This window comes from Nematostella vectensis, chromosome 12 (genome assembly GCF_932526225.1).
Source record: "Nematostella vectensis chromosome 12, jaNemVect1.1, whole genome shotgun sequence".
Classification (NCBI taxonomy): Eukaryota; Metazoa; Cnidaria; class Anthozoa; order Actiniaria; family Edwardsiidae; genus Nematostella; species Nematostella vectensis.
The window spans coordinates 6,065,696-6,092,705 of record NC_064045.1 but is presented as its reverse complement, the minus strand read 5'-3'; the positions used below and the strand labels follow the sequence as shown (position 1 = coordinate 6,092,705).

Sequence of the window (27,010 nt, the reverse complement as noted above, 5' to 3'; positions counted from 1 at the left end):
GTGATAATCGCTAAGACAGGCAATGCTACTTGCCCCTATAACATGTTAAAAAGGTATGCCTTATTGTCCGGTGACAGTCCTTCCTCCCATGAGTTTGTTTTTCGATCTCTCGTTGCGCATCGCCCGAATAACGTTTACACTCTACGAGCTGGTTCGAATCTCTCATACTCTAGAGCGCGTGAAGTTATTCTAGCCAAGTTTAAATCTATCGGCATTGACACCGCACGCGTGGGTCTCCATTCGCTTAGGAGTGGCGGCGCCACCTCTGCAGCCAATAGCGATGTCCCTGATCGCCTGATTAAGAAACACGGTCGGTGGAAGACAGAAAGATGCAAAGATCTTTATTGTAGGGAAGATCTACAACACCAATTGCTTGTAAGCCTTAACTTAGGCTTGTAAAAATCCATATTTGCTTTCTCCAATTATTCTCGTGCCAGTTCTCTTTAATTCTTAACATCCTTAACCAGCTGGATGGCTATCCTCCTACACGTTGTCTCTCTTATTTTATAATATAGACAATAAATATTTTCTATTCGGCTGAACGCAGTGAAAGAGAATAGAAATGAATTTATTTTCGGTATTAACGAGATTGTTGTTGTTTCTTTTGTTCCCTTTTTGGTCACATGACTTTAGTATGTCCTTATTATACATTGTTTGGCGTCGCGTTATTCACTTGACGCCTTCCAGCTCTACTAATAACTCTCTCTAGAATCGATGGTATATTTTCACCAATTGTATCATAATGTTTAATCGCTTATACTGTAACTACTCAATAAACCTAACCAGCTGGATGGCTATCCTCCTACACGTTGTCTCTTATTTTATAATATAGACAATAAATATTTTCTATTCGGCTGAACGCAGTGAAAGAGAATAGAAAATCATCATGAATCCACCTTTGCTTGCAAATATCCATAAGCAAAGCACTCAATTATGCCCCAAAAGACTTCATGATGTCCTGAGACACTCTCCTAATATGCTCATAGCTGTATTTTTGATGAAAAATACAAGCAACCATCAACTTGTGCTCGCTTCAGCACAACGACGAGGGATTAAAGGTGGGGACCGCAAAGCACTGTTGGAAAGCTTGGATACCGCTGACTAGGTGCAGCTGTATAAAACTCAGAATAGGGGGGGAGGTATCTGTTTTCAGTCTGTTTTTTGTAAATTCAGCTCAAAAATAGCCAGGAGTCAATAGGTTAAGTACATATATAATTTAAAATTTTGCCAAAGCTCATTAGACCATATATACAATGTATTTTACGCTATATTAGTAATTATTATTAATAGTAGTATAAAATGGTAATTGAATAGTATGTTCTGTGCATTAGCAATATGAGTGATTTTGAGGCCACTTTCACCAACATCAATAGAGTGGTTTTCAAAAACCCGTGAAATTCTATTTAGTTTATTTAATACACTGTAATGTCTTTGTTCTCTTTTGTTCTGGCTTGACTATTACACTTTAACAAATACATTTTGTTGCACAGGATTATGAAAAACCACTCTAAGACAATATACTCACTTAGTATTGCTGTACATTGTGTGTTGATTTACTCGGGATTTGGAAGCTTTGTTGGCCACTATAAGCTTGATCATTTGGAATTGGGCTTTTTTCTCTCTTCGGCAAGGTCCTATTGATAGAATGAGCCTTTGATATACAGCTTTTAATAAATAAGGAAAAGTGTACACAGGGCTTTCATTAACTTTCAGAGTAGGTGGTGAAGATTGATAAGTAAGGGGTGGAAGTTCAAATAAAACTAGTCGACTTAAAAAAAGTAGCCAGAGCTCAGTGGAAAATAACTGGCACTTACGCCAGCCTTTGGGGCCTAATGAAACCCCTGTGTGCAGTATAACGTTTAATGATGCGACAGTGAAAAACATGAAAGCCATTGATCAGTTTAGCGGGTTGATTGAATACGCACTACTGCCAAATGAGACAAGGATTTTGGATTTAAAGAGGTCATGCAACAATGAATTTGGCTATAACCCATCAATGCTGTTTGAACATATTGTCTTGTGGGTGCTTACTTGATACTGAAGCCTTAGAGGAGGTAACTGCCTCAACAGAGTTAGGAGATGGGTTAGAGACAAATGGAAACTGGAGCCATGTGGGCGTCGACTTCAACTCTTAGAAGAGGTTGGAGAGAGACACTCTTACAGCCAAACCATCCTCCGTCGCAACATCCAAGTGAACCACAAAGTTTTTTGTGGGAATAGGTTTAAACATGGTGTAGATGTATCAACCTGTCAGCCCTAGCGTCTGGGAGCTGGTGCATGGAAACTGGATGTAGTTACCAGCTGGGATGGAGCCAGTAATCCTGAATACAGTACCCTTGGTCTGTTTGTCCTGAAATCATAGATTTTGACCATTAGATGCTTGTGAGTGGGGAGGGGGTGAGGTGGGATTTATCTCATTGAACAATTCACAATTCTTGGACGTTTGATGTTATACCAATGCACCTCGGCACAGGAAAATTCAATTTTAAAAATCGGATTTGACTTTTTGCCATCCCCAAATTGCAAAAGAATGTCAAATGCCCAACATTCCCCCCCCCCCCCTAACATACATGCAATAAAAAATACGTAAATACAAATAAATACTAATATCTGTTATATCAAGACAAATTCCACACCACACATATTTTCAGCGTAGTAAATGAGTAATTATATTCTTGAGAGAAATTAACTTACAATACAATTTTAGTGAAGGGCCACCTCAGGATCCATATCTCCCGGGGTAACCAATAAATGAAGTCTATATTTGATTTTTGATAACCGACTAATGAAATCAGGTAATTGATAGCAATTGTATTTGTGAGGAAGTGATAGTCACAAGGAACATACCAATCGATGATCATTGATTTAGTAATCCCTCCCTTATATATGATATGCTCCTATTCCATTTCCAATAAAATTATCAATTTCATATAGATGATTTATGCCTATGCATCTTGTCCTCTTCCTATGAGTGGGAAACATTATTATCTCTATTAAAGATATTAAAGCTTTGCTGTAATTGCTGAGAAACATTAAGGTATTTTGCTGTAAGCATGTATTATTTACAGTACTGAATAACATGTGCACATGCACATGCCCTGGCGAAAACAAACACAATAGTAGTGTCAATCATTCGAGTAAAGGTATGCCTCAGTAAGGCTGATTTCAGTCGCTTTTTTTGACTAAGTGTAAAGCATCAAATGAGGGAATGTTAAGCATCAAATGAGGAAGTGTAAAGCATCAAATGAGGGAGTCATAAAGAAAATTATAGCCTTAGCTTTGGGTTAGTTCTCTTAGCATTCGCTGGTAAAAAGCTGCCATTTCAAAACAAAAAGGCTGGTTTAACTGCATGGCACTGGAACTAGTCTTGCAGCACTGAGAAACTGTACCGTTTCCCAACTATTTAAAAATACATTGAAAATCAACATTGTATAATAACAAATCAATGCCAATTGATAAAAACTGACATCTGCTCCGTTTATTGATTCTCCATTAATCTAATAGATTAATTGATACTATTCATTGATTTCTTAGATCAGTTAATTTCATAGATACCCAAGGATAACTTCGGTCAAATAGATATCTAATTATTAAAAAGAGAATGGTTTATTCAGTTCAAGACGTCTTAGTTTTCAAAGACGTTCTTCATGTGACCAAAAGTTTTGTAAATAGTAAGTACATAGAAGGCATCCAATATTACCCCTATAATAGGCGTCAGATATTACCCCTATAATAATATACATGAACAAATTTCTCGATTCTGATTGGCTGAGAGCAGTGCAATTTTCATGTTACACCAGTGCAGAAAGTTGTAATACGGGTGCAATTACATTAAAAGTCAAAATCCACGAAAATTAGTATTTTCTTACACGATAGATACTGTGTAATACTCTACACAATTTCAAAACCTTTTTTGAAAAAAAAAACAATTCAAACATTAGAAAGAAAAAGCGAGAAATGACATGAAAATATTTAGGATTTCGATGCGCAAGTTTTCAATTTTCACAACTGTTGACAAATCACGCCAGTTTTGACAAGAGCGCGCTGTTTTACTGTTTCAAACAAAAACTTGACTTTCCTAATTTGTACGTGTATATTTTTAACAAGTAATCATACAGTTTTCTCGTTCAATTCGGGATCAATTTGATTACCTATACGAATATCCAGCAACAAAATTTCGTTCCATTGCATCAATGCCTCGTTCTTTAGAAATTAAAGTGTGAAGTTCTTTTGTAGAACTGTTCCGGCGGGATATTTCGTTCGTCGAGTTTGAATTTGAAACGGTTGCTGCGGCCAAGCATTTCAATGGGGTTGGCCGCAAACGACGCTAAAATACTATACGGGAATATTTTATTGCTAAACGATTCCGAGCTTTTGATTTAGAAAGAATTACTAACCTGTGGTGTGACTGTTTGGCAATGAAGAATCTTTTCTCGGGTCGAACATGCTGTTGTTTGTTGCATATTCAATAAACCTTCGCGGGTATTTAAAAATGTCATCCTTCTCTCTACCAGTATCAACTCACTGACATTTGCTACTTTCTTTGCTGATGAGTGCGATGTAGTTTTTGGTTTCAGGAGAGAAATTCGTACGAGAACCCAACCGAACTTGACCTCGTCTCGTCGAGTGAACAAGCAAGATGGCTGAAACCGTGAAAAGGCCCGAAAATCCAAACCAGAGAATTATGGGTAGACCAAGTACCCCTCTCGACCACAGGAAGCCCAATTGTAATCGGACCTTGCAAGAATAAATTGCCTCTCAAAGGAAAAATTACATAAAAACACTAAAAGTGAGTACAGGAAATATCAAAATGGCGCAATCACACGAAAACCAGCCTTTATAGGGGGTACGCGGAACCAGCCAACCTTTTCATCGTGATCAAAAGCACACATGGAGGGTGCGATTTATCCCCCCTTGGCCGTCAAAAAGTGCTTAATTTCTTTTTGAAGGATTGTCAGATACTATCTTTTACCCCCACCCCCCATCAACAAATCCTAGGTACGCGCCTACAAAGTACTATATGTTGGGTACCATCTCCGTTTACGATATTCACATTAATTGCTTTGCTGTTGACCCCCCCCCCCCCCCCCCCCTTTCTTAACCTGGGAATGGCCCCCATGGCAAAGATTTTGGTGGGATGTTGCTCGTACCTCTATTTCTGACACCAGAAAAAGGTAAATACGTTAAGACCTCTCTCTTTTAGCATATTCAAACATCGGGTTGCAAGTGACATCAAGGTCCGGATCCAAGTGACTAGCTTGGCGCTCACCTCAATTATTCCCATTAAGGAGTTTGTTTACATCGTAAAGCGTTTGAGCCTGCCTTTCCTCGCGTCCAAAGGGAACTATCCAATAAAAGCCAAGTGCGCGGAAAGATATCTTTTACGCTGGATAATATAGGGCTTGTAAGACTCATTTTTAGTCAGCTTGGATTTGGCCTCTTGTCTTGCCTCCACATTTTCAGGTAAGAACAGGTTGAGCAATTAAGACTTAATGATTTAAATCATTTGATCAGACTTGATTTTGCAAGTAGAAACCGTTGAACACTTTGTGTGACCACTGCACATATTTTCTTTAGAAATTTAGCAATGCCTATGATAAAACAGCCATGCGTTTTAAATGTTTTTAGGGATAGGGATAGGAGATATTTTTTAAATTAAAAATTACTGTAAAATAAGGCTAAAAGTACAGAGACTTTGACTTATAAAAAACATGATAAATGGAACGCTCAATCGGGATGTGATTATGTTTTTGCGTGAATCGATTATGATTTTGGTGATAGCTTTGATAAACGTTAAAAGATCGAAAAGATAGACATAAAGTTTCTTCTAAACATTTGTTCATCCTACGATTTGCGAGCTGCGCACCAATCAGAGAGCGGAAAATTGTTAAAAACATCTCCTCAATAACATTCAATAGATCTATTTTTACTAAGAACAGTTTGTCAAACTTGTTTTTCTCCCCCGTAGAGCGTCTGCTACTTTAACTGATTTTCAATTTCCTTTCCTCCTTTAGCGTTTCACTTTTAGAACAAAGACGATAGAATATATAACTTCCGCGTCTCAATTGTCAAAACAGAGATACACATCATAAGAGTTGACATAACGCTGATGACTAGGATAGTGAAAAACATCCGCAAGGATATCAGAATAAATAAGAACTATTTATGGCTATTCTAAAAAAGCAGTACCGTTTCCCTCTTCCTTCTTTACGGACCTTATTATACCCCGCATCTTGAGACCCCCAGGCGTAGAGCATGGTAGGTTAGTTGAGGGAAACAAGGAGTATTGAGTGGGGCACGCGAGCACTGTGGCGCTAAAAAATACGATAAAAGGAAGACGGGAGGGAAGAAAAGGAAGAAAAAACTCCCCAATCTCTACGTCCTGGTTCCCCGAAGAATGGCTATGTAGTACAGAGGCTTCCAGTGCAATGAAAAGGTAACCAATTTGGCGGTTTTGTGCACGTACCGAGGATTGGCTGAGGGGCGCAGTGATAGGTATCATATGGAAAAGCACAGTATTGGAAGACTCCCTATAAGAAATGACCCACTTTTTGGCCGTGCCGCGCAACTCAGTGTACGCGCCTGTTGTACATTAGAATTTCTTCAATTACCTTTGATTTCTGTTATCGGACTATCCTATCTTGATACGTATATGGGTTCAGGTTGCTTTACGAGTGACAGAGAGTCAGGTGATTCACACCTTTAAGCGATATCTCACAAACAAGGATGCCACAAAAAGAATATGATCGGACAGGGAAATACTTTCATTACAACAAAAGCGACCTTTCTCCATCTTCAGGCTTCAATGTTCATTTGAAAGGAACCTAAGGAACTCTTGCTCTTAAGAGACAACACGACAAGAGACGGCTGTGTTGAAGGCTCAAATAGCTTTTACCCAGTCTCGACGTGCTTATTCTTTAGTGTTTTTGGTATTTAGCTTAATCTGATATACCAAGCAATATATCAAGGTGAAACGCAGATCAAGGTCTAATAATTGTCCAACGCAAATCCTCAAATTCAAGAGATACAAATGAATGAACTTATACACCGTCGTTTCCGCTGCCTTTGGGGATGAAGTGTGGATTGGTATTAAAAACTAATATGTTCCCACCAATTTGCTGTTTGCATGTATGTGACGGTGATCGGTAAGTTTTCGTTATTGGCCAGGAAACAAGATCGCTATATAATTTTATTTTTTTTAAATATCAAAATGTTCTAGAGCTAAAGAGATATTTTGGCAAAAAGTGAAAAAAAATATGTGTTGGGTAAAAGCAGTCCATCTATCTTCATCTAGTAACGATTAGATTTGTCAGAAAGTCAACATCGCTTTTGCTTTTGTTTTGCAGTTTGTATGGACACCTGATCAAACACGAGACTCGCTGCCCCACCTTATGTAACGAACAAGGTGAAAACATCCAGGAAGACATCCAGCTGGGGAATCAGCTCTTGGCGGAAGACAAGGAATTAAACATAGATACGGCAAGCGAATCAACTCTTAGCGAGCGATCTACTGGGGTTGAAACGGTACGTTAACAGAATCAGCCCTTACGGGAGAAAGGGAACTAAAAGAGGAACATAAACACGGCAAGTGAATCAGCCCTTAGCAGACGCCGGGTCTAGAAGACATACATAAACACAAAACATAACACTAACATCATAGTGGAACTAGTTCCCACAGATACGGGAAATAACGTCATCTTTTTAGATGAACGGCAAAATAAAAGAGATAAATCCAGGTTAGTGAATAGGTTATCAACACAGCCCTCGAACTTTACCTCTTGCTCTAAACTAAAAGTTTGGTCAGAGTCGATTGTCAACGAAGCCGGAAACCTTGAGTAAATACCCGCTGGAACACTCCAAATACAAGTTTTTCAGGAAAGAGAAAGAGAACGTAGCATGTTACTGTGACACTTTCAAAGTTTATCTTTCAAGAGCCTGACATGCAAAAAGCGCTAAATACAACTATAAATGCAACGACTAGCCCTGACGCACCCCTGGACGAAAATGACGAAACATGGTACTGGGTCCTTAGGGGGCTAGTGGGAGTAATAATCGTGTTCGGCAATGCTCTCATCATTTACTTGATAGCGACTCGACGCAGTCTCCACTCTACCACCAACTGGCTTACTCTTTCCTTGGCCACGGCAGACTTCCTGATTGGGATAGCTGTGGTACCGTCCTCGTATTTCTGCGCCTTCAAACTTGTGACCAGCTGTGACGTCGTGCTTGTTTCGATCCTCAACTTCATATTCCTGTTCGTGTCCGTGGGTAACCTGTGTGTAATCACTGTGGATCGATACGTTGCAGTGCGCATGCCCTACAAGTATTACGTACTCAAGACCAGGCGTGCTCGACGTTGGATGATCGGGATGGCCTGGGGCTTGCCAGGCGTTGTTAGCTGCCTACCGTTGACGTGGCAACACTTGGCCCCAGACTTCCTCATCAAAGTGGAGCGCGTGTTTTACACTATCCAGATCACCGCATTTACCATCATGCCATGCGCCGCAATGCTCTTGGCTTACGCCTTGATATACTACACAACTTGGAGACAGTCCCATTCCATCAGAGCCCAGTCCCAACTCGACCTCAGCCAGATGCGCGAGGAACAGCGAAGGAAGAGACTTAGGCGAGATGGGAGGGCTAGTATTCGTGTTTATGGACTGATAGTGCTGTTATTCGTCGTTTGCTGGTCCCTATCAGCGTATAGATACTTCCGATTCTTATTTGGTTATGGACTCCCCCCACTGTTTGTGATTGACATCTCGAGATTGCTAATCCTACTCAACAGTGCCGTTAACCCGCTAGTCTACTCCTTCTTCAAGAGGGACATAAGGGCTGAGCTGGTACTTGGAATAATGGACCTACTTGGGAGGGGCGTGTCGTCACATGGCCGGGTGTCTGTGTCCATCCCTGAACCCAGCAGTCCGCTTGAGAAAGAGACTGTAGCATAGTTAAAATAGTAGGTTTGCTTTTTGAGTGAGCATCGGGAAACAGGGTAGCATGTGTGCGTAGTGCAGGCGGGTTCGAACTCCTCACTGAGCTTGTTGTCTAATGTGTGTAAACGTGTTAGTCGTTCGGTCCCTGACTAACACTGGTAATTCAAATTGGTTTTGTTCCATGTATTGGTTTCTCTCAGTCAGGTACCGGACCATTGTACGTGTATTATTTCTTGCTTCTTTTAATTCCTTCATTCGTGTTTTCTGAAGTTTTACGTTTACTTGTTTTTCCCGAGTCAAGTAAATGAGGGGCGTGTTTGGAGGCGACGGTGTACGTCCACAGCGCTAGCTCAACTTTGTGCTCGTCCCATTTACCCTCGGGGTCTGAAAATGCACATACATGTATAAATAATGCGTGAGTGCAGGCGTTCATATAACAGTGCTCAATACATAGGTGAGCGGTAGGTAGAGCGGGATATATCTTGGCTTGTAGAGATGAAACTGTAGTTCGCGTGTTTTTTTCCTACAAACCAAGATACATCTATAAATACATATACTTACGGCATATTATGATCTGACCCACCAATAATTGGTTGATTGTTTAATTGTCACCATGTTCTATTCCCAATTTGCTTAATTGGGGGTGAATCCTGCGTGGGCCTAGTGCCCGTTTACGCATGGCCCCATTGGGCATCTATTTTGTATATTGCACATTCTTATCCAATAAGCTACAAAAAATCCACAATCACTGATTTCAACAAAATGTTTCTAATGTTTCTCTTCCCAATCTTGCTTGGTTAATCAGGATTGAGGAGGGGGACTGCAGTCATAGGTATCATATGGAAAAAGCGAAGTACTTGAAGCTTCCATAATTAGAAATGACCCAATTTTTGGCCGTTAAATTTGATTGAGTTAAATTTATTTCCCTGGCAGTGACAGTGATCACCCTCAGTGATAGCCCTTTAATAACAATACACATATGATTTAGAAATATATGACTCCTTTTTTATTTGAAAATCGTTGAGTAACCTTTTTGTTGCAACCAGTGATAGGTTGACGGTTTGATTTGACATGAGAGGTATGGACTAATAGAATTTCAATGTATTGGGATTTTCTGGGAGGAACTCTCATGGTTAGTTTAATTGATTCTCCAAAAAGCACTGTTTCTTTTTTTTTTTTTTGGTTATTTACCCATGTCAATTTTCTGATATGAACTCTCAAGGGTAATAGTTTAGTTAATTTTGATTAAATTTGTTTTTCCAAAAAGCACTTCATTGCTTTTTCTGAGTGATCAATCATGTCAGTTTTCTGTTAAAGAAAAAAGCAGTGCCAATGCAACCTTATCCTGTCAATTATTTTGTCAATAAAGGCAATTTAATTTGTAAAATAAGGTTTGTTATTTGAATTTGTCATCTGACCTTGTTAAAGAATGTCCATCAATTTCTCATTTGTTGTTGTTTATCATTAAAAATGCAGTGGCTTATTCGCAAGGAAACTCCCAAATAACAATCTACGAATGAAGTCTGATATGTTATTAACAATATTTGATGGAAAACATCTTGGTTACTCGCTTGAATTAGCCGATGGAAATGGATGCTTTGTGCGACTCGCTATTGAGCGGGAGCATAAAATGGTGGCGTGATTGGCCTTTTTAAGTTGACAATGTATCACATGTGATGGAAATTAATTTCTCTAGAGCATAATAGAGTTAACGAGCTGTGGAGCCGGGGAAAAAATCTGACCTGTTTATGAATAAATAAGTGCTGAACACTGTCGCCTCAAGTAATGGAATGAAGACATGCAGCTGATACTTAACATACCATTCAAAACATTTTGACCTGTTTACATAAACAGGTGTGAATTGGCCTGGATAAATGCCTGGTAGCCTTGCATTGGCCTGGATCCATGCCTGGTAGCCCAGCTCTCTCACATTACCTTCCTTTTGTAGCTTAGTCAGGACGCCTCTCAGATCATCTAGATATGCCTGATAAGCCTTGGGTGTGTATTGGAGCTTTCCCTGCCCAGATGGCAAGGAAGCCATTGCCTCATCAGCCATGAATGGCACGTTTGGAGAGCCAGCACACAGAATGGCTGGCAAATAATAACAAAGGTTTTCAAAATAAGTGGGTGTGGCAAAATGTAAAAAGACATTGTTGCTTTTGCTGTTGATTGTGGTGTTTAAAGACGTTTATTGGCATATGCCAAACAGAAGTGGAAGATTTTTTTTGTTTTTAATACTACAACAATGCTAACAAGTAAGCCTTTTAGAGTTAGTGGTTTTGGAAAAGACCTCACAAAGAAGCAAAACATCTAGCTTAACTACCATAGTGACATTCAGTATTCCATACCTGATGCAGTGGCTGGTCCTACGCCATTCAATTCAGACAGCACCTTGATTGCCTGTATCACATCTGGTAGCAGCTTGAATGCTTTCTTGGTCAATGTGTCAATCTTATCATCACTGTTTGACTTGATCAGGTCAACAAGACGAGGACGAAACTTTCCCCTCTGATTTAAAAAAAGCAAATAAATCAATGACTTTTAAGCTGGCAATATTTGCAATAGCATTTTATTCTAGATTATTATTATTATTATAAGTTATAGCATGGCACAAGGGGAATTTAGTGATTAAATGTCCCCTCAACCGAGGGATGATTAGTTGAAGTCCAGACGCTGCAGGCATCAAAAAGAATCCGAGGTGATCATGGTATTACTGCTACATTACCATTAGGCAAGGTGTCTTTCAAAAAATGATATATTTTTTTATTTTTATTAAAAAATGATGACTCTTCCTGCCTATATGTGAAAAAATGTGCAGGGGGAGGGACATTCAATAAAATTTCCCAACAGTTAGACAACAGTTTTAGTCCAATGCCAATTGAAACAATTCAAGGTAAAGAAAAAGGTAATTAATTCTGGAGACATTAAAAAAATATTATTAAATATAAAACGTTAGACTTTTAGAGGTCATTAACTTGCATCACCAACAACTTTTTTGCCAAAGCTTTTTTACCTCAAGACGGCCTTCAATTTCTCTAATTTTGGCAGAGCATGTTGCTTAGATAATCCACCTTAAGAACAAGCTGGAGCCATGTATACTTACAGATAGTTTCCAAGTCATGAGTTTTGTAAGCTCATCTTTAGTAAGATATTTCTCTTCCCGGCTGCTTATGGAGACAGGGAGTTCTTGTTGAAACCTGTCAATTGCATGGGAAAAGATCATTTAGATTTGTTGTTTACTAAGTGTGATGATCAACAAATTCAAAGGCCAATGACACTGCCATTTTATGCTCCCACGCAATACCGGCTCACTCAAAGACTCAATTTCCAAAAGATAATTCAAGCAAGTTTCTGATAAACGTTCAATCTACTGTAATATCATTGATAAAGTATCAGACTTAAATTGTGGATGGTTATTTAAACATTTTTCAATGAATTAACCACTGTATTTTCAATTGTAAACAATTACAAAAGAGTGGTTGATCAACATTCTTTAAGAAACAATAAAGGGTGTACAACATGGAAAAGGTTTTCAAGGGATGCTTGGATCCCCTTATTCTTATCTAATATATAGAGGGACAGGGGGATAGAAAGGCAGTAAGGAAAAAAAATATACAAATAGTAAGATGCTTGCTCTAAATGCTTGTTTCAAATTCGACAAAAAAAACATCCTGAGGGGGCAGAAGTGTATTTGCATTCGATACAAAGAGATGAGTGGGTCATATTTGCATGCTCATAATACTAATTCTATACCTGTCTGACCACTCTTTGTATCGAATGCAAACAAACTCCTGTCCCCTCTGGATGTTTTTTTTTGTCAAATGTTTCGCCAAGATGTTGTGGTCAGACCTGTTTTCATGACTGATTTTAAGGTAAGGTGTAATTTCAATCACAATTGATTGTTCCCCGGTGCTTTATAATGGTAGCAATTGCCATCAGAAGTTCAGCAGAAGTGGGGTGACAGAGTTTGGGAATAACTTTCCATCCTTGTCTGAATTTAAAAGCCTTTAGGCTTAAAATCATGTTTTTGCAAAACCCAAATATTTCCAAAAAAATTGATGCTGGGATAAAAAATAAGCGTTCCAATTATGAATCAATCAATTATGAATGCAATAAAAAGTAAGACATAAATGTATTTGGAAGGAGTTGTATTGAAGACTTTGTGACCTAATTGATATTCAGCACATGCTGAATAAACAAAGCGCTGAGTTGAGTGGGCCCCCCTTATAAGCGCCAACCAAAATAAATACAAATTAAAATGGAAACAGAGTGAATATAAAGCTTTTAACACCCATAAGTAGTTGCTTTTTAATTAAGCGAATTAAGATTGAAATATTTGGTTGTTGGACCATAGTTTTTCAGGAAGTTTTGAAAGGTGCCTCGCGTCGAATTAGCACCCCTATTTCGCCAAAATAAACATTTATATTATTATTATGCCTTATCTGTAAATTAAGTAAGATAGAGTACGCAGTACTGTATTTACCCGCATAAGAAGTAGAAATCTTCATAGTTCAAGGCTAAAAATCCACTCTCACGATTAGAAATTTTGAAATCATTTTGCATCCACAAATACCGAGAAGGGAATGTATACTATCCTCACCAGTTGTCCAACTCAAGTAGCTGTTCAGCTTTGTCCTTTTTCTTCCCTTTTGCCATCTCTTTGACCACAACGCCGTATAAATCGAGAACTTCGTGCCATCGAACAGCAGAAGCATCTAACATCGCCGCCATTGTAATAATTCGCACCCAGTCCAACGCGGGTTTGAAATTCGCGGGAAAGTGACCTAAGACCTAAAGCTCAATCACATGATAAGCACACACATAAACAAGGACCACCGGCTAAAAGGGACACCAATCACATGACAAATACGCACACATTAAAAACAAGGCAACAATAAATTCTTTATTTCATCTTTTTTAATTGATAAAAAGTACAAGGAATAAAAATTCATCAAAACAACCCTCATCCCCCCAGAATTTATTCAGTGAAAGTCTAGTTCTTCGTGTCGTCCTTGTAGCTGCGAAGTGCTTGAGTCCGGGTACAAGCGGCCGGTTTGGCTCCTTGGTACGAATCGCACACAAGCTTCAGCAATTCTGTCGTCGCTTCGTTCTGGATTTCTTCTGTGTGCTTCCCATTCATCGTTACCCAAGGCACAAACTGATGTTGTGGCTCCAGCGCTTCTGTCTTCACTCCCATGTCGTGCTCAAACTGGTTTCCTTGTGGACCGCTAGCGCACTTATCAATCGGCGTGTAATCAATCCTCAGCAGCTGAGCACAATAGCGGGCCGTACTGCTCGGGTTAGACGAGCTGATATATTGCTCAAAACAATGAATGAATGGGAAATACGTGGTTAAATTCTGCAAGATATTGATGGCACACGACTCTATGATGTTTCCCTCACACTCCCCCTGACCATGCTGGCAGCTGAACACCCATTTGTTGCCGTACTTGTACTGCTGTGCGTTGCCGTAAGGCACCAAAGTGATGTCCATGATCTCGCCTATCTTCTGGTAAGTAGGGTACAACTGGTCGCTTATAAAAGCCCGGCAACCGGGGCATAGGCTTTCGTAATAGAGCGCAATACTGACTTTAGGCGCCGCTTGGGAATAGACAGGGAAAACCCCGGCTATCAGCGCGACGGCGAAAACTGCGTTCACGTATGCCATGTTTTCTCTAGGATTAAGAGGACCGAAATGCCTTCGAGGACCTTTAGTATGAACTATAAGAACATCTGATCGCTTGCTGATTTTAAACGAACATGTGATCAGCGTGTGATGTGCGGGATGTTCGTTTATAGCTTGCGTGACAATAATATGCGTTACGGACCTTTAGGACCTTTAAAAAGCCGATAATTTGGCGCTAAACAATAGAAGTGTTTATCAGTATTGCTCCTTAGATTTTTCTATCTGAGACACTTAAATCGTTGCCATTGTGTTTATTTCTTATATATCAATAATATCAAGTCAGAATTGGAAACGATTCATAGCTAAACCATAGCTTAACACACCGGAGGAATGACCATGCAATGATCATATGACAAAGTGTCACTTATAGTCTTGACATCACATCTCCACTCTCCCCCCATAGTTTAACAATATTTGCTAATTTCGTAGCTGAAAAACGAATTATAACGCAACACCTATTTTTGCAGGAACTATCCAACTGAGTATTTCTATGCAGATATATTTTTTTATTCGGGCACGTTTTGGCTAGACAGCCCTTAGCTTAGATAACGCAACGTAACTTGACCGGGTTAGCGCTTCGCAACAAGGTACATTTCAGCCAAATAAGAGGGAATTACATGGTTAATTATCAGAATTTAGCCTAAGAAACTCTGCTTCTACCGACCTTGCTATGCTTTGGCGAAGTGACGATTGAATCAAACCTCGTGAGTGGGCTAAGATAGGATCATGCTTTGTTCAAGTTGTTTATGATCAGACTGAGCATGCGCATTACAAAAAATCCAATATAAAAACTAAAAAACAACCAACAATAGACTATCAGTATCACAGATTATTGCAATAACAGGAACCAGGAGGCTAATTAAGATGAACGTCGCGTTGTTCTCAGCTGTGCTGCTACTCGGCATTGGTGCCTCACAAACGCGTCCGATGACTGCGTCCCCGGTCGCGATCAGTCTATACTACGAAAGCATGTGCGGTGGCTGCCGCGATATGATTCGCGACCAGTTATACCCTACCTTCCAAAAGGTAGGCTCTATCATGGACATCACTTTAGTGCCTTACGGCAACGCCCAAGAGTACAGGTACGGCAACAAATGGGTGTTCAACTGCCAGCATGGTCAGGGGGAGTGTGAGGGAAACATCATAGAAGTGTGTGCTATTAACGTCCTAAAGAACATCAGCGCATATTTCCCATTTATCCACTGCTTTGAGCAGTTCATTTCCTCGTATAACCCGAGTAGTACGGCCCAGTATTGCGCAAAACAGCTCGGGATTGATTACGCGCCGATAGAAAAGTGCGCGAGCGGCCTGCAAGGAAATGAGTTGGAACACGAAATGGGAGTGGAGACAGACGCGCTGGTCCCGAGACATAACTACGTCCCGTGGGTGACACTGAATGGGGAGCACACAGAAGAGATTCAGAATCAAGCGACTTTTAACATGCTTGGGCTTGTTTGCGATAACTACCAAGGCGCCAGGCCGGCTGCCTGTGGGAACTAGGTGGACAGTTGTGGCAGAAAAAAAAAACTAGCCCCCGATATCTCCAACCAAAAGGTGGAACTTATTCTCTTTTGAAAATATAAATAAAAATGTACCTCAAGAATTATCATGAGCCAATGTTGCAAGAATAAAGTATATTAAATATCCGTACAATCAGCGCCTACATCTAATCCGCAAGCATTCCTGGCGAGAGGGAAAAGGAAATGTCAGCATGTCGTTTGTCTTGTGGTCAGTTGTTGGTTAAAAGCGGGTATTCGTGCCATTGCAACTAGGGTGGTTGGGGGGAAATAGGGGAGGACAGTAAAGCTGGTGTGAGATAGGGCGTGGGGAGAAAAGGGAGTTTAAATATGCATAATAGTGAAAAATATTAAATAATGATACATACAGTAAATGAGGATGGGATATTTCAAAGAGCAATGTAAAACAACCTTACATGTGTTCTAGTACACGGTTTATAATCAGGAGGTAATTCCAGGTACTAGTCAAATGCTAAGGGTAGAAACAAAACTGGGGGCCGATGTTTGCGCTGTTCGCACGGGGCAATTCATGCTCTCTTGGTAGAGGTAATCATGTAGATCATTCAAGCGCTACAATTAAAATATGAACAGCGGAGATGTATAGAATGCTTGTCCCAGTAAACAGCAGTTGACAGTTCTCATACATGCAAGCCAACCCAGTGTTCCGTGTCACTTTGTGACTAGCCTGCGTAGCGGGGCTAAAGGGGGAGGGAGAAGGGATCCGTGGGCGATAGGAACAAATCGGAGCGAGCGCCGACTATAGCCTGTTCCGCAGGCGTCTCTAGTGGAAAAAGGTTTTTTTTTCGATTTTGGGCTTCCTGTTGCGTGTCAAAAAAGAGTGAGGGCCTAGATTAGTCGAAAGAGGTTCACCTCTTCCGGTTCAACAGGAAACCCAATTCATAAAAATACTGAAAAGGTAGAAAAATCACATATTTAGCCTACTTGCGGATTTTTCCTCAACCCCCCCACCCCCCAACTCCGCCCCCCCCCCCCCCTAATGCGCAGTGCATAGTGATGGCGACCGGGATAGGCGAACTTCATGTTTCCGTGGTTTTCGTGCCAAAAAAGCTACCAAAGCCAACAGGTAGGCTATACGCATATCAGTGTTTTTTCTTTTTTCTCGCAAACAATGAATGCAAAAAAAGTTTTTCTGATGGGCTTTATTTTATCATTTTGGTATCAGTGAGGTTTAGACAGAGTTGGACGAGAGCTACATAGGGCAATATGTTCATACGTGTATAGAGAGTTATCGGGGTCTCTGGGTGGGACGAAGGGGGGTAGGGGGGGGACAGTTATGCGAGAACCGCATTATTTCACTCTGCCAACATCCATCTGACGCTGTTCAGTCTTCACCGTCACCTTCGTCTGCAAGAGAATTCAGAGATGCCCGTTAGACTGAACAAGACGACCAAAGCAGATTCATGATCTTGTGTGCTGAAAGGCTGATTTTGGCAGCACGAGTTAGCCATATGCGACCTGTCTACGACATGTCATAGCCCTGAATCACACACTACGACTTTCGTAGTCGAGCATCGTAGCGGAGTCGTAGGCCGATATACACTCTATCACTCGATTTGTAGGGCCTGTAAAGGGGCATTATTTCGGGGAGTTCGAAAACAGTCCAAATTATCAGAATGAAAAAGAATAACCTTCCAGGTTTATCAAAATGGGCTTTCATTTGTCTGATAAATACAGGGTTGCAATATGTTCATCTCATGTAAAGCGGATGGAAACGGATTTGGAACTGTACATTTACGTTCGCCACAGGTTGTAAGTTAACTCAAATCTAGATATTTCTCAGAGTTAGCCAACTAGATTCTATGTATATGGTCTGCAACGAGTGAAGTTGGCTCCTTTGTTTGTAAGACTGGGTTGAAGCCAGCAAAATAGGGACCTTAAGCAACGACGACGGCAACGTGGACGACGACGGCAGAAAACAATGGGATTTGATTCAGAATTCAATAGTAGCACGTGAAAATGCGTTCTGCCTAATACATTACAGGCGTTTTCCATAAAACCACGACGTGAAAACTGCAACTTTCACGGTGAATTGAGGACGCGGACGTTTTCACTGTAAACTCCTCTAACCACGTTCGCTACTGTAGAAAGAATGTCCTTAGTTTATTTTTATCTGTCTCTGACTATAATGTTTTGCTTATTCCATTGCAATTAAATTATAATTGATCGCCAAGCGCCAACGCATCTTTTTCGATCTCGTTGTCCTAGCCGTTGCCGTCGTTCTTGCTTAACGTCCCTAATATGTCTTGCCACACCCTGTCGTGTTTTCTCAAATACCAATTATCGCAAATTATAAAATAGAGGGTACCTTTTTCGTCATCCCCATCGTCATTTTCCACGTCGTCTTCGTCGTCGTCGTCATCTTCCTCGTCGGTCTCGAAGGTGCTGTTGGGGATGTCGTAGATACGAATAACGCCCTAAGGCAACAAAAACAAGTTTACATTTTGAAATCATCATGGTTACATTCGATATGAACGGCATCCTGCAACAACAAAATCAAAGTTTACACGGTAAAGAGAAAAAAACAATCATGCTATCACACAAAACAAGGTTTACAAGGTTAAGTGAAAAAACTCGCTACGACATATCCAACACAAAGCAAGTTTAGACAAACATACTCACAGTATAACAACACAAACAAGGTGTACAAGGTTAAGTGAAAACATGCAACAATATAACAACACAAAGCAAGGTTTATAAGGTTAATAGAAAAACATGCTACTAGCAACAGAACAACGCGAAGCAAAGTTTAGAAAGAACATGCTATAGTTTAACATAAAATAAACAAGCTTACAAGGTAAAGTTAAAAAAACAATACGACAAAAAACAAAATGACACGGTGAGAAATTAATGCAAAAAACTCCTTCAACAACTCAAAGTTCACGATTGATGCGAGTAAATCTCTTGAACAACGTGATTACAAGGCTACACTTTCTGTCTTTGCACTTGACACTGACCAATCAAAGAGCACAAAATGTAACAAGTGACAGACCAACAGAAGTCAAATTTGCCACAGGAAAGCGTGAACATTTTGAGAAGAAAAAAATACACACTTAAAAAATACATAAAAAATAATAATAAATACATACCTGAAAGATAATACAGCAGGACAAGATTTTTCACAAGGCATGAGGTTACAATTTGTCTCCATATACAGTAATATAAACCAAGTTGTCTGTTACCTTTGAAGGGTCTTTGAGGATGAGTAATTTGCCCTCTGGCTGCTTCATGCAAATATCGATGATACAGCGCAAGACACCCCAAGCATTGTCCATGTTCAGAGCAATCTGTGTGGCAAACTCTCTTGGGCGGAACTGCTGAGTTCCGAGAATAGTGTGCTTTGAGGTGTCCAGGAAATTGACCCGAGAGACGTACCTGTGAATTGTATTGACATATTTTTACACATTGAAACAGTTACTTTTTTGCCAAAGATCGATAAAATGCAAACCACAACATTTGTAAAGGTTAATTGATGTAAACAATAACATCTTTTAAGGTATTGAATAAGAGACAAAGAAAAGAAAAATTATACAACAAAAAGGTAGGAATGTTCGTGTGTCCATTCTGTATACACCTATTTCAAATAACGTTGTCAGTGCAAATGGCAAATGGCTATTGACAAATGGCAGTTCTACAACCGAAAGGACCGATGGATCCAAAAATATTTGTTCCAAATTCAATTAAATATAAATAAAACATACGACTATCCATTAAATGTAACTAATATATGTTTCCGACATTGCTTGAGTTTATTTACCACCTTTATTTTTACAAATAGCTACTACCAAAAACACTTTTCGGTTGAAGAACTGCCATTTGGCTATTGCCATTTGCTGTTTGTGCTTTATTGAAATTGGTGTATACTGTAAACCGTCTGTATGTCTTTGCCTTACCCTAATTTGAGGTACTCAGAGCCTGCTAGAATGGAATTTGCAGTCCACTTGGCCAGCTTACAGCTGTTGTTCTTGAGCTCAGTGGCAAGAACAGCGCCTCGCTGAGAGTCCAGTTTTTGCCTCCAGTCCACCCCAGTCATCTATTAAGAGAAAACAAAATAAAACATTAGCTACACAACATTTTCTTACTTTGTTTCCCAGCTAATATAACAAGCAAATGTAAAAAAAAAGACTTCTGGGTTGAGTCAGAATCTCGGGTTGTGATAAAGGTGGTCTGCTAGTTTTGACATGTTCTTTATTTTATATTAACCCTGAATGAGAGCTGGCTAGCCGACTGAGATAGTGGTAAGGTAAACATCAAACAGCTGATACAGTATCTTTTACAGCAACTTCAGAATACTCGTACACAGTGAGTTCACAATGGGACTCCACACCTCGACTTCTATAGAATAAGCAAGTAAATACAAAGAGAGCAAATCAGTGGATGGGTATTTGGAAGTTTGGCCGTATCTGCAGCCTTTAGTATCCTAATCTAGAAACACAAGATAATGGCATACCAATTCAATATCGAAAGTACTGTAGGGATAATTTGCAGGCCGAAAGCCAGAAATTAAATATTGGCCAAACTGGTGAGAAGCTATATGAAGCTACCTTCTCCCCATGATACAGTATGTACTGTACATGGCTTTAAATTAAAAATCAAAACTAGCAAGAATCTCGAGGTCAAAGCCAGGAGGCATCTTAGACAAAGATGTCTAAGATGCAATACTTATGTACCTTGGGGTCCCATTCATTCAGAGTCTTGATGTTCACAAGGCAGGTCTCTCCCCGGGGTCCTTGCATAATGGCGTCATGTTCACATCTCACGATAAGTTGGATTCCGTCGCCTAGGTCCCATTTGCGATACCTAAACACAAAAAGCACACAGAATGTCATTGTCACCTCTCTCTCATGTAAAGTGTATAAACAAAGCTGTAATTATTAAATTACTGTCTTCCTTCAAGTGAAGGATTGGCCAGAGATCCATAAAAGTGCTCTACAGATGAAGAGCAAAAGCATAAGAAAACCCCTTAATTTTGTTTTGTGTCATAAGTTTACAGTACTTAGAATGGCATACTGCAATTGATTGGATAAGGGCCAGGACGCTTATTTAGTATTTCATGTCCCAGGTGAGGCATAAATATGGGGGAGGCACTTATTTCAAGCTCTGATTTATCTCTAGACAAAAAGTGCTTTTTACAAGGATAAAAAAATCCTCTGATTTCAATGATAAACTAGAGTGGCTGGCAGTACTGCCAGTTTTCATACAGTGAACATACAGTGAATCTTTCTCTATCTCAATATCACAGTCCTCCTTGCTCAGACTCTATGAAGTGCAACATGATTAGCTGAGATGCTAATATGGAGGAGGCGCTTATTAAGACAATTATGGTAATTCAAGAGCAAGTTGAACACTATAATTACCTTACATTATCAGTTTTAATTTATTTAATGAATCCCAAAATGTGAAATCTGTAGGAATACTAGGATAAAGTTACCTATAGCAAACGGAGGCTACAGTACTATCATCTTCATCTGTCACGAAAGGGTTGGGATGGTCGAAGGTTTTCACCTCTCCTCTCTTCAGAACTTGTTGGGAGAAATTCTGGTTGATGAAGGTGGCTTCCAAGGATAGGTTGGTTGGCGTGTTGATTCCACTGGTCTCATCAATATTCAAGTCATTAGCAGTCTCACCAACGGTCAGGAGGTCTGGAAATGAGAGAATGGCAATCAGAGCATTCAGTTGTTTAAATTTAACTCTCTCTGCATATGTTTTGAATATCGGTGCCCCACTCCCTTGGAACCATATTACTAACTATAGCACTCAACAGAGTCGTGGGAATCCTGTATCAAAACTGATTGTTCATCTTAGTACATCAAGAGTTAGAAATGGCTGTACAAACATATAATTTAAATATTTTTCATGGAAAAAATTTTTTTTTTTCGATATGGCTCATATACAAACAATTTTAAAAAGGTTATTGATACAATACAATCAGTTAGTCTTTTTACAAGACAAATGCTAGTCACTGTTAAATTAAGACAAATGTTAAATGCTGATAAGCTACTGAACAGTATAGAGAAGCTACACTGCTAGATATCAGACGTCACTCATTTCTGTAGAAATGAGATGGAGAGATGAAAGAGTTGCAGAAGGGCAAACTTACCAAATTCGGAATCATCCCGCTTGTCAAAAAACAGTTTTGAGCCAACACGCTGTGAAAAGAGTGAAACATTGTGTTACAGTATTTGAATTTACATAAGAAATAGAAGTATAGTGTTATAAATTCTTTACAAAAACAAACATCTTGTCTTGCCCATCTAACAATAAACAACTAAACATTTATTTTCTTATTGAACTTAGTTGAGGTATTTCATAATTTTAGTGCAAGGCGTAAGAGACACACTGCTAAGATCCTCATTTTATTGTGCAGCAACCTGAAAACATCTACTATACAATATGTATGACTATGTTCTATTTGATAAACATTCCAGCCTTCATGCTGCACCATAACAGTAATAATTAAGGGTCTTACTTGAACAACTATATCCCAGGAGTAGTTTGATCGGGTACAGGTCATAAGGGTGGAGATAATGGCATCGGTAGCAAACACATTGCCTTGAGACAGAAGCTGGTGAGAGACAAATATGTATTACAGTAACAGTATAACAGAGTCAAATTCTGTTATAATGATTAAATATACTAGAATATTACAAATATTACAAATTATTTTTAGTTTTACTCATTACACATAAAGCAATATGGGTTATGATATATACAGGCTGAAACAATGTTTCATAGTGTTATACTGTAGTTGTAAGCACCAGAATCAAATATAAGTATTGGATGCCCCTGTTACAAAAATCTAACAATGAAGTGTAATGGAAGACTCAAGAAGAAAGTCAACTCTGTCACAGACATCCTGTGGCCTCAAAATACCAGTTCCCACCTACAAAAACATTAGGCTTAAAACCATCAACATTTGTACTATTACTCAGAGACGACAGCCCCAACTTTTCAGGGTACTGTACTCTATGGCCTATGCCAAAGTGTCCCTGCAGTGCAAAAGCATTAAAACAAGCTGTTTACAATACTTGCATTACCTTACTAATGATTGGGTCATCAGTGGTGGTCACTTTGTGAAAGACCCTGTTGACGCCAACTAGCGGCACCTCATTTTTGGTGGTGACACGGTCATACGCCTTATCATAATACTCCACGGAGCCACATTCATACCTGTGCATTCAAAGACATGCAATAACCTACTGAGTCTACCTTTGCAGTCATATAACATATAATATCATAATTAGCCATGGAACCACTTTTGTCTTTTGCACTTAACAGTTATTGGACTTGATACTAAGGCTTTACTATTTGCTATCTTCTGACTTTTTACTGTCGAATCCGTTGTATCGCGACCCGTGTTTTCAAACACGATTTGTTTTGGTTTTCTGTTTCGTCAGTAAAACCATTCTGAGCCAATCAGAGTCTCGCTTTGTGCACTTCCCTGGCTTTCCTCTGGATGAAAACCAGACAGTTTCGCGACAGAAAGCCAGGCAACAGCACTAGGCAAGAGATGGCAAGAGTCTCATTGGCTTAGAATAATTTGACTGGCGGGACAGAAAATCTCAAGGGACAAAAACAAATCGCTGTTTTGAAAATGCTGCGTCGCGATACACCGGATTTGATAGTAAGGGTCCCCACTCTAACAACATCTAGTGGTGAATGAATGATGACTGGCACTTGACCATAAAAAAGGAGGCAGAGCTATGTATATTATCAAACTGTCCATAATACACACATACCATGTACAAGACACTTTATGTTAATGTATAATAAAGAAAGAGTTCATTGATATTATTATTTGCTCTGTGCATAAAACAAAGTTACATTACCATAAGATTTGTTCTCCACAAGATCACAAGCATACAAGAAATAATCTCTGGGGCTTGCACTAAAAGGTTGACGTTTTACTGGATCTCACATATTCTGTGTTTGCAGTTACTGATGTATTCTAGTGTGAACAAACATATAGTATTTTGCTCTAGCTGCCCATAACTGTACTTACAAGGTTTCAGGTTCCTCCACATTTGGCAAGTTCAGCTTTGAAAGACGAGGGAAGTCCAGCTCACCATCTTCCAGAACTTTCCATTCCTCACGCACAGTAACTGAGGCAACTCTCTTGTGCATGCCCTTATGAACAAATTAAATAACATTTTATTGCCAAATACATTTTGTATCTGTGTATGATGCACAGGAAACCTAAAAGTGCACTTTTCAATACAATTCCAGCCAGTTTCAATGTATGAGATGAACATGACAAAGTATTGTATCTACCTGACAGAACGGAAGGTTATTTTGACTACTTTGACTCATTTCAACTGTCTACGCTGTGCAGGGCTCCCTTATACAAATGGTATGTTCACATTAACCTTACCACTTATAAAAATGGTATGTTCCAATTAACCTTACCCCTTATACAAATAGTATGTTCCCATTAACCTTACCCCTTATACAAATGGTATGTTCCCATTAACCTTACCACTTATACAAATGGTATGTTCCAATTAACCTTACCCCTCATACAAATGGTATGTTCCCATTAACCTTACCCCTTATACAAATGGTATGTTCCAATTAACCTTACCCCTCATACAAATGGTATGTTCCCATTAACCTTACCCCTTATACAAATGGTATGTTCCCATTAACCTTACCCCTGTTTTCTTGTCAGACCAATGCCGGCCACCGCCCCAATTCCTCTGCATTTTACGCTGGAATTTATTTCGAGTGTCACGTCCCCTGGAGAGATTTTGCATTCCCATATTGCCTCCTTGTCCTTGAAAGCGGCCTCCTCGGTTGTCACGTCGGTAACCACCACGCTGTTGGAACAAGATCACAAGATATGACAATTCATCCGAATCTCAATTTCCTGAACTACCTCAGGGTAAAGGGTAAGTATAATACCTATGACGGGTCAGTATACACCTATGAGGTGTAACTATGAGGGGTCAGTATACACCCATGAGAAATTCTTTGCAGGTACTGTAAGCTAAGATGTCTTCGTTTTTCACTAAATGTAGCTGACTAACAAATGCCATTTGTGGACATGGAGATAATTTGATGATATCATTTTCTGTCAAGGTGTATCCAATACTTACTTGGTTAAAGCGGTTCCTATTCCTCATATACCCAGGTCTCTGGGTACGTGATGTGTCCACAAGTTGAAAAGACGTCTCATCCTCCTCATGGTAATAAGAGAACATCTGGTTTCCAGTTCCAAATTGAGACTGGTACTTATCTAAGGAAGAACATTGGTATAAGTACAGTATTACAGGGTTAAAATAATTAACATTATATAAAATTATAACATTTATTTAGATACAGTGTCAGACCTTTTCTGCATGGCTCTCAGCCTGTAACTGCAAACTTAATGCTAGATTTGGTGCTACATGTTAGGGAACTGTGTTCACAGCACTTGATAAGATACATATTCAGAGTTATTGTATTCTTTCTCTCAAGTGTGAAGGCTGCATTAGAAATACATACTAAAAATGTACAGTTAATCAGCATATCATAGACTTACTAGCATATCGCCTGTCCTGATATACTGACCCCGTCCAATCAGATACCTGGAACAAGTCATGAATCATCAGTCTTTGAATGGTATATGAGGGAGAGGGGAGAGTAAAGAAGCAAGCGGTTAGCATATACATAAAGTAAAGTATATACAGTTGAGTACATAAATACTGTGTATATACAAAAAGAGTATAAAATCTTTTTGGTAAAATTCAATCACAACTGCTAAAAATAATTTTGAGAAGATACAAATAATTTCAGTACTCAAGTACATAGGTGGTGAGAAAAGAGTGGGTCTGGCACAGACAACTGAACATTCGGTATTCAAACTTATTTACTTCAGTTGTTAGATTTATTCATGATTGGTTTGGAACTATAAGTGAACACAATTAGACTCATCCAATTCTGATTGACAAGCGACAACATTTTCTTGTTTCTTATCGCCTTAGGGTGTTAAATTCTTCATTACACAAACAAAATTACAAACAGTATGGAGGGGTTAACAGGGTTAACCCCCCCCCCCCCCCCTCTTGGGCTGCCCTTTTTTTATTTTTTTTTCATTGTGTCTGTTCATTCCAAAATCATTACAAAGGTAAAATAATAAAATAATGAAAATTTGGCAAAAAGCTTGATATGCCTCTGAAAATAAATTGTCTTTTGAGACACAAGAACTTTTAGTTTCCATATCCGTCATTTCCTGAACTGGTTGGCTTTCTGATGCTTCTGTTATATTCACCGAATGAAATCAGACTTATTGGATTGTTTGATTGATTTCGCGAATCGAACAATTGAAGGTCGATTGGAATTTTTCTTTTTTTTTCCTTCTTTTTTTTCGTTTGATTGATTTAAGGCAGGGGTATTCCTTACTGCTGGAATTTACTTACTTATTACTCAATTTTCGCATTGAATTTTGCTTTTTCAAATAATGGTCGCTTAGAATATACTTGGTATTCTAATCTAAAAAGCGTAAATGAATAAAGAAATAAAAAATATAGCCTTTTATTTTGAAAAAAAAAAGGAACAACGAACAAGCCGGCAAAATGAAGCAAGTATAACTCAAGTCACAGTACTGTACGTGGCCATGTGCGATTTGACCACCCGGTACAAATCGCACTTTTCGAAAGTCAGTGTATGTAAAAACAAGCCATACCTTGCCTAGCCGGTCAGCCTTAGAGAAAGGCTGGTATGGGATATCCTTGAAGGCGGTTGGCACGCTACAAGGGCCCCATCCATCGGGATTATCTTGTATTTCAGGCGCACAAAATTTGGCTTTGCCGGCCATTTTGATTTTAGCTTCTTCCCCTTTTCAATCACGTGGTACAATTTGGAAACCGCTGCGC

At 39.4% G+C, this 27,010-nt stretch overlaps 5 protein-coding genes and 1 long non-coding RNA gene across 6 annotated transcripts; 2 read left to right on the top strand and 4 right to left on the bottom strand.

The window, feature by feature from the left end:
• Positions 1-1,439: 1,439 nt before the first annotated feature.
• Positions 1,440-4,794, bottom strand: LOC116614141. The gene is made up of 3 exons (XR_007305238.1): positions 4,398-4,794; positions 2,032-2,350; positions 1,440-1,634 (listed from the first exon to the last, which is right to left on the bottom strand). It is a non-coding gene; the product is annotated as an uncharacterized LOC116614141 (long non-coding RNA).
• Positions 4,795-7,101: 2,307 nt separating this feature from the next.
• LOC5506421 (trace amine-associated receptor 8a) lies at positions 7,102-8,951 on the top strand. Its single transcript, XM_048720207.1, has 4 exons — positions 7,102-7,145; positions 7,347-7,524; positions 7,706-7,736; positions 7,933-8,951. Exons 1-4 carry the CDS (start codon positions 7,102-7,104, stop codon positions 8,949-8,951), a joined length of 1,272 nt encoding a protein of 423 aa, XP_048576164.1.
• On the bottom strand, positions 7,900-13,712 carry LOC5506415. The gene is made up of 5 exons (XM_001627065.3): positions 13,537-13,712; positions 12,040-12,133; positions 11,285-11,444; positions 10,872-11,027; positions 7,900-9,320 (listed from the first exon to the last, which is right to left on the bottom strand). The coding sequence occupies exons 1-5, from the start codon at positions 13,665-13,667 to the stop codon at positions 9,163-9,165; spliced, it is 699 nt and encodes a 232-aa protein (XP_001627115.2). The 5' UTR covers positions 13,668-13,712; the 3' UTR covers positions 7,900-9,162.
• A 106-nt stretch (positions 13,713-13,818) lies between these two features.
• LOC5506420 (gamma-interferon-inducible lysosomal thiol reductase) lies at positions 13,819-14,683 on the bottom strand. The gene has a single exon (XM_001627064.3). It carries the CDS (start codon positions 14,602-14,604, stop codon positions 13,930-13,932), a length of 675 nt encoding a protein of 224 aa, XP_001627114.1. The 5' UTR covers positions 14,605-14,683; the 3' UTR covers positions 13,819-13,929.
• A 132-nt stretch (positions 14,684-14,815) lies between these two features.
• On the top strand, positions 14,816-16,272 carry LOC5506419 (gamma-interferon-inducible lysosomal thiol reductase). Its single transcript, XM_001627083.3, has one exon. The coding sequence runs from the start codon at positions 15,487-15,489 to the stop codon at positions 16,120-16,122; it is 636 nt and encodes a 211-aa protein (XP_001627133.2). The 5' UTR covers positions 14,816-15,486; the 3' UTR covers positions 16,123-16,272.
• Positions 16,273-17,284: 1,012 nt separating this feature from the next.
• LOC5506418 (eukaryotic translation initiation factor 3 subunit D) lies at positions 17,285-26,995 on the bottom strand. The gene is made up of 14 exons (XM_001627063.3): positions 26,821-26,995; positions 25,678-25,723; positions 25,253-25,392; positions 24,809-24,973; positions 24,160-24,284; positions 23,195-23,327; positions 22,627-22,722; positions 22,258-22,306; positions 21,589-21,799; positions 20,828-20,957; positions 20,051-20,190; positions 19,340-19,532; positions 18,466-18,574; positions 17,285-17,504 (listed from the first exon to the last, which is right to left on the bottom strand). The coding sequence occupies exons 1-14, from the start codon at positions 26,950-26,952 to the stop codon at positions 17,482-17,484; spliced, it is 1,692 nt and encodes a 563-aa protein (XP_001627113.1). The 5' UTR covers positions 26,953-26,995; the 3' UTR covers positions 17,285-17,481.
• Between the last annotated feature and the right edge of the window lie 15 nt (positions 26,996-27,010).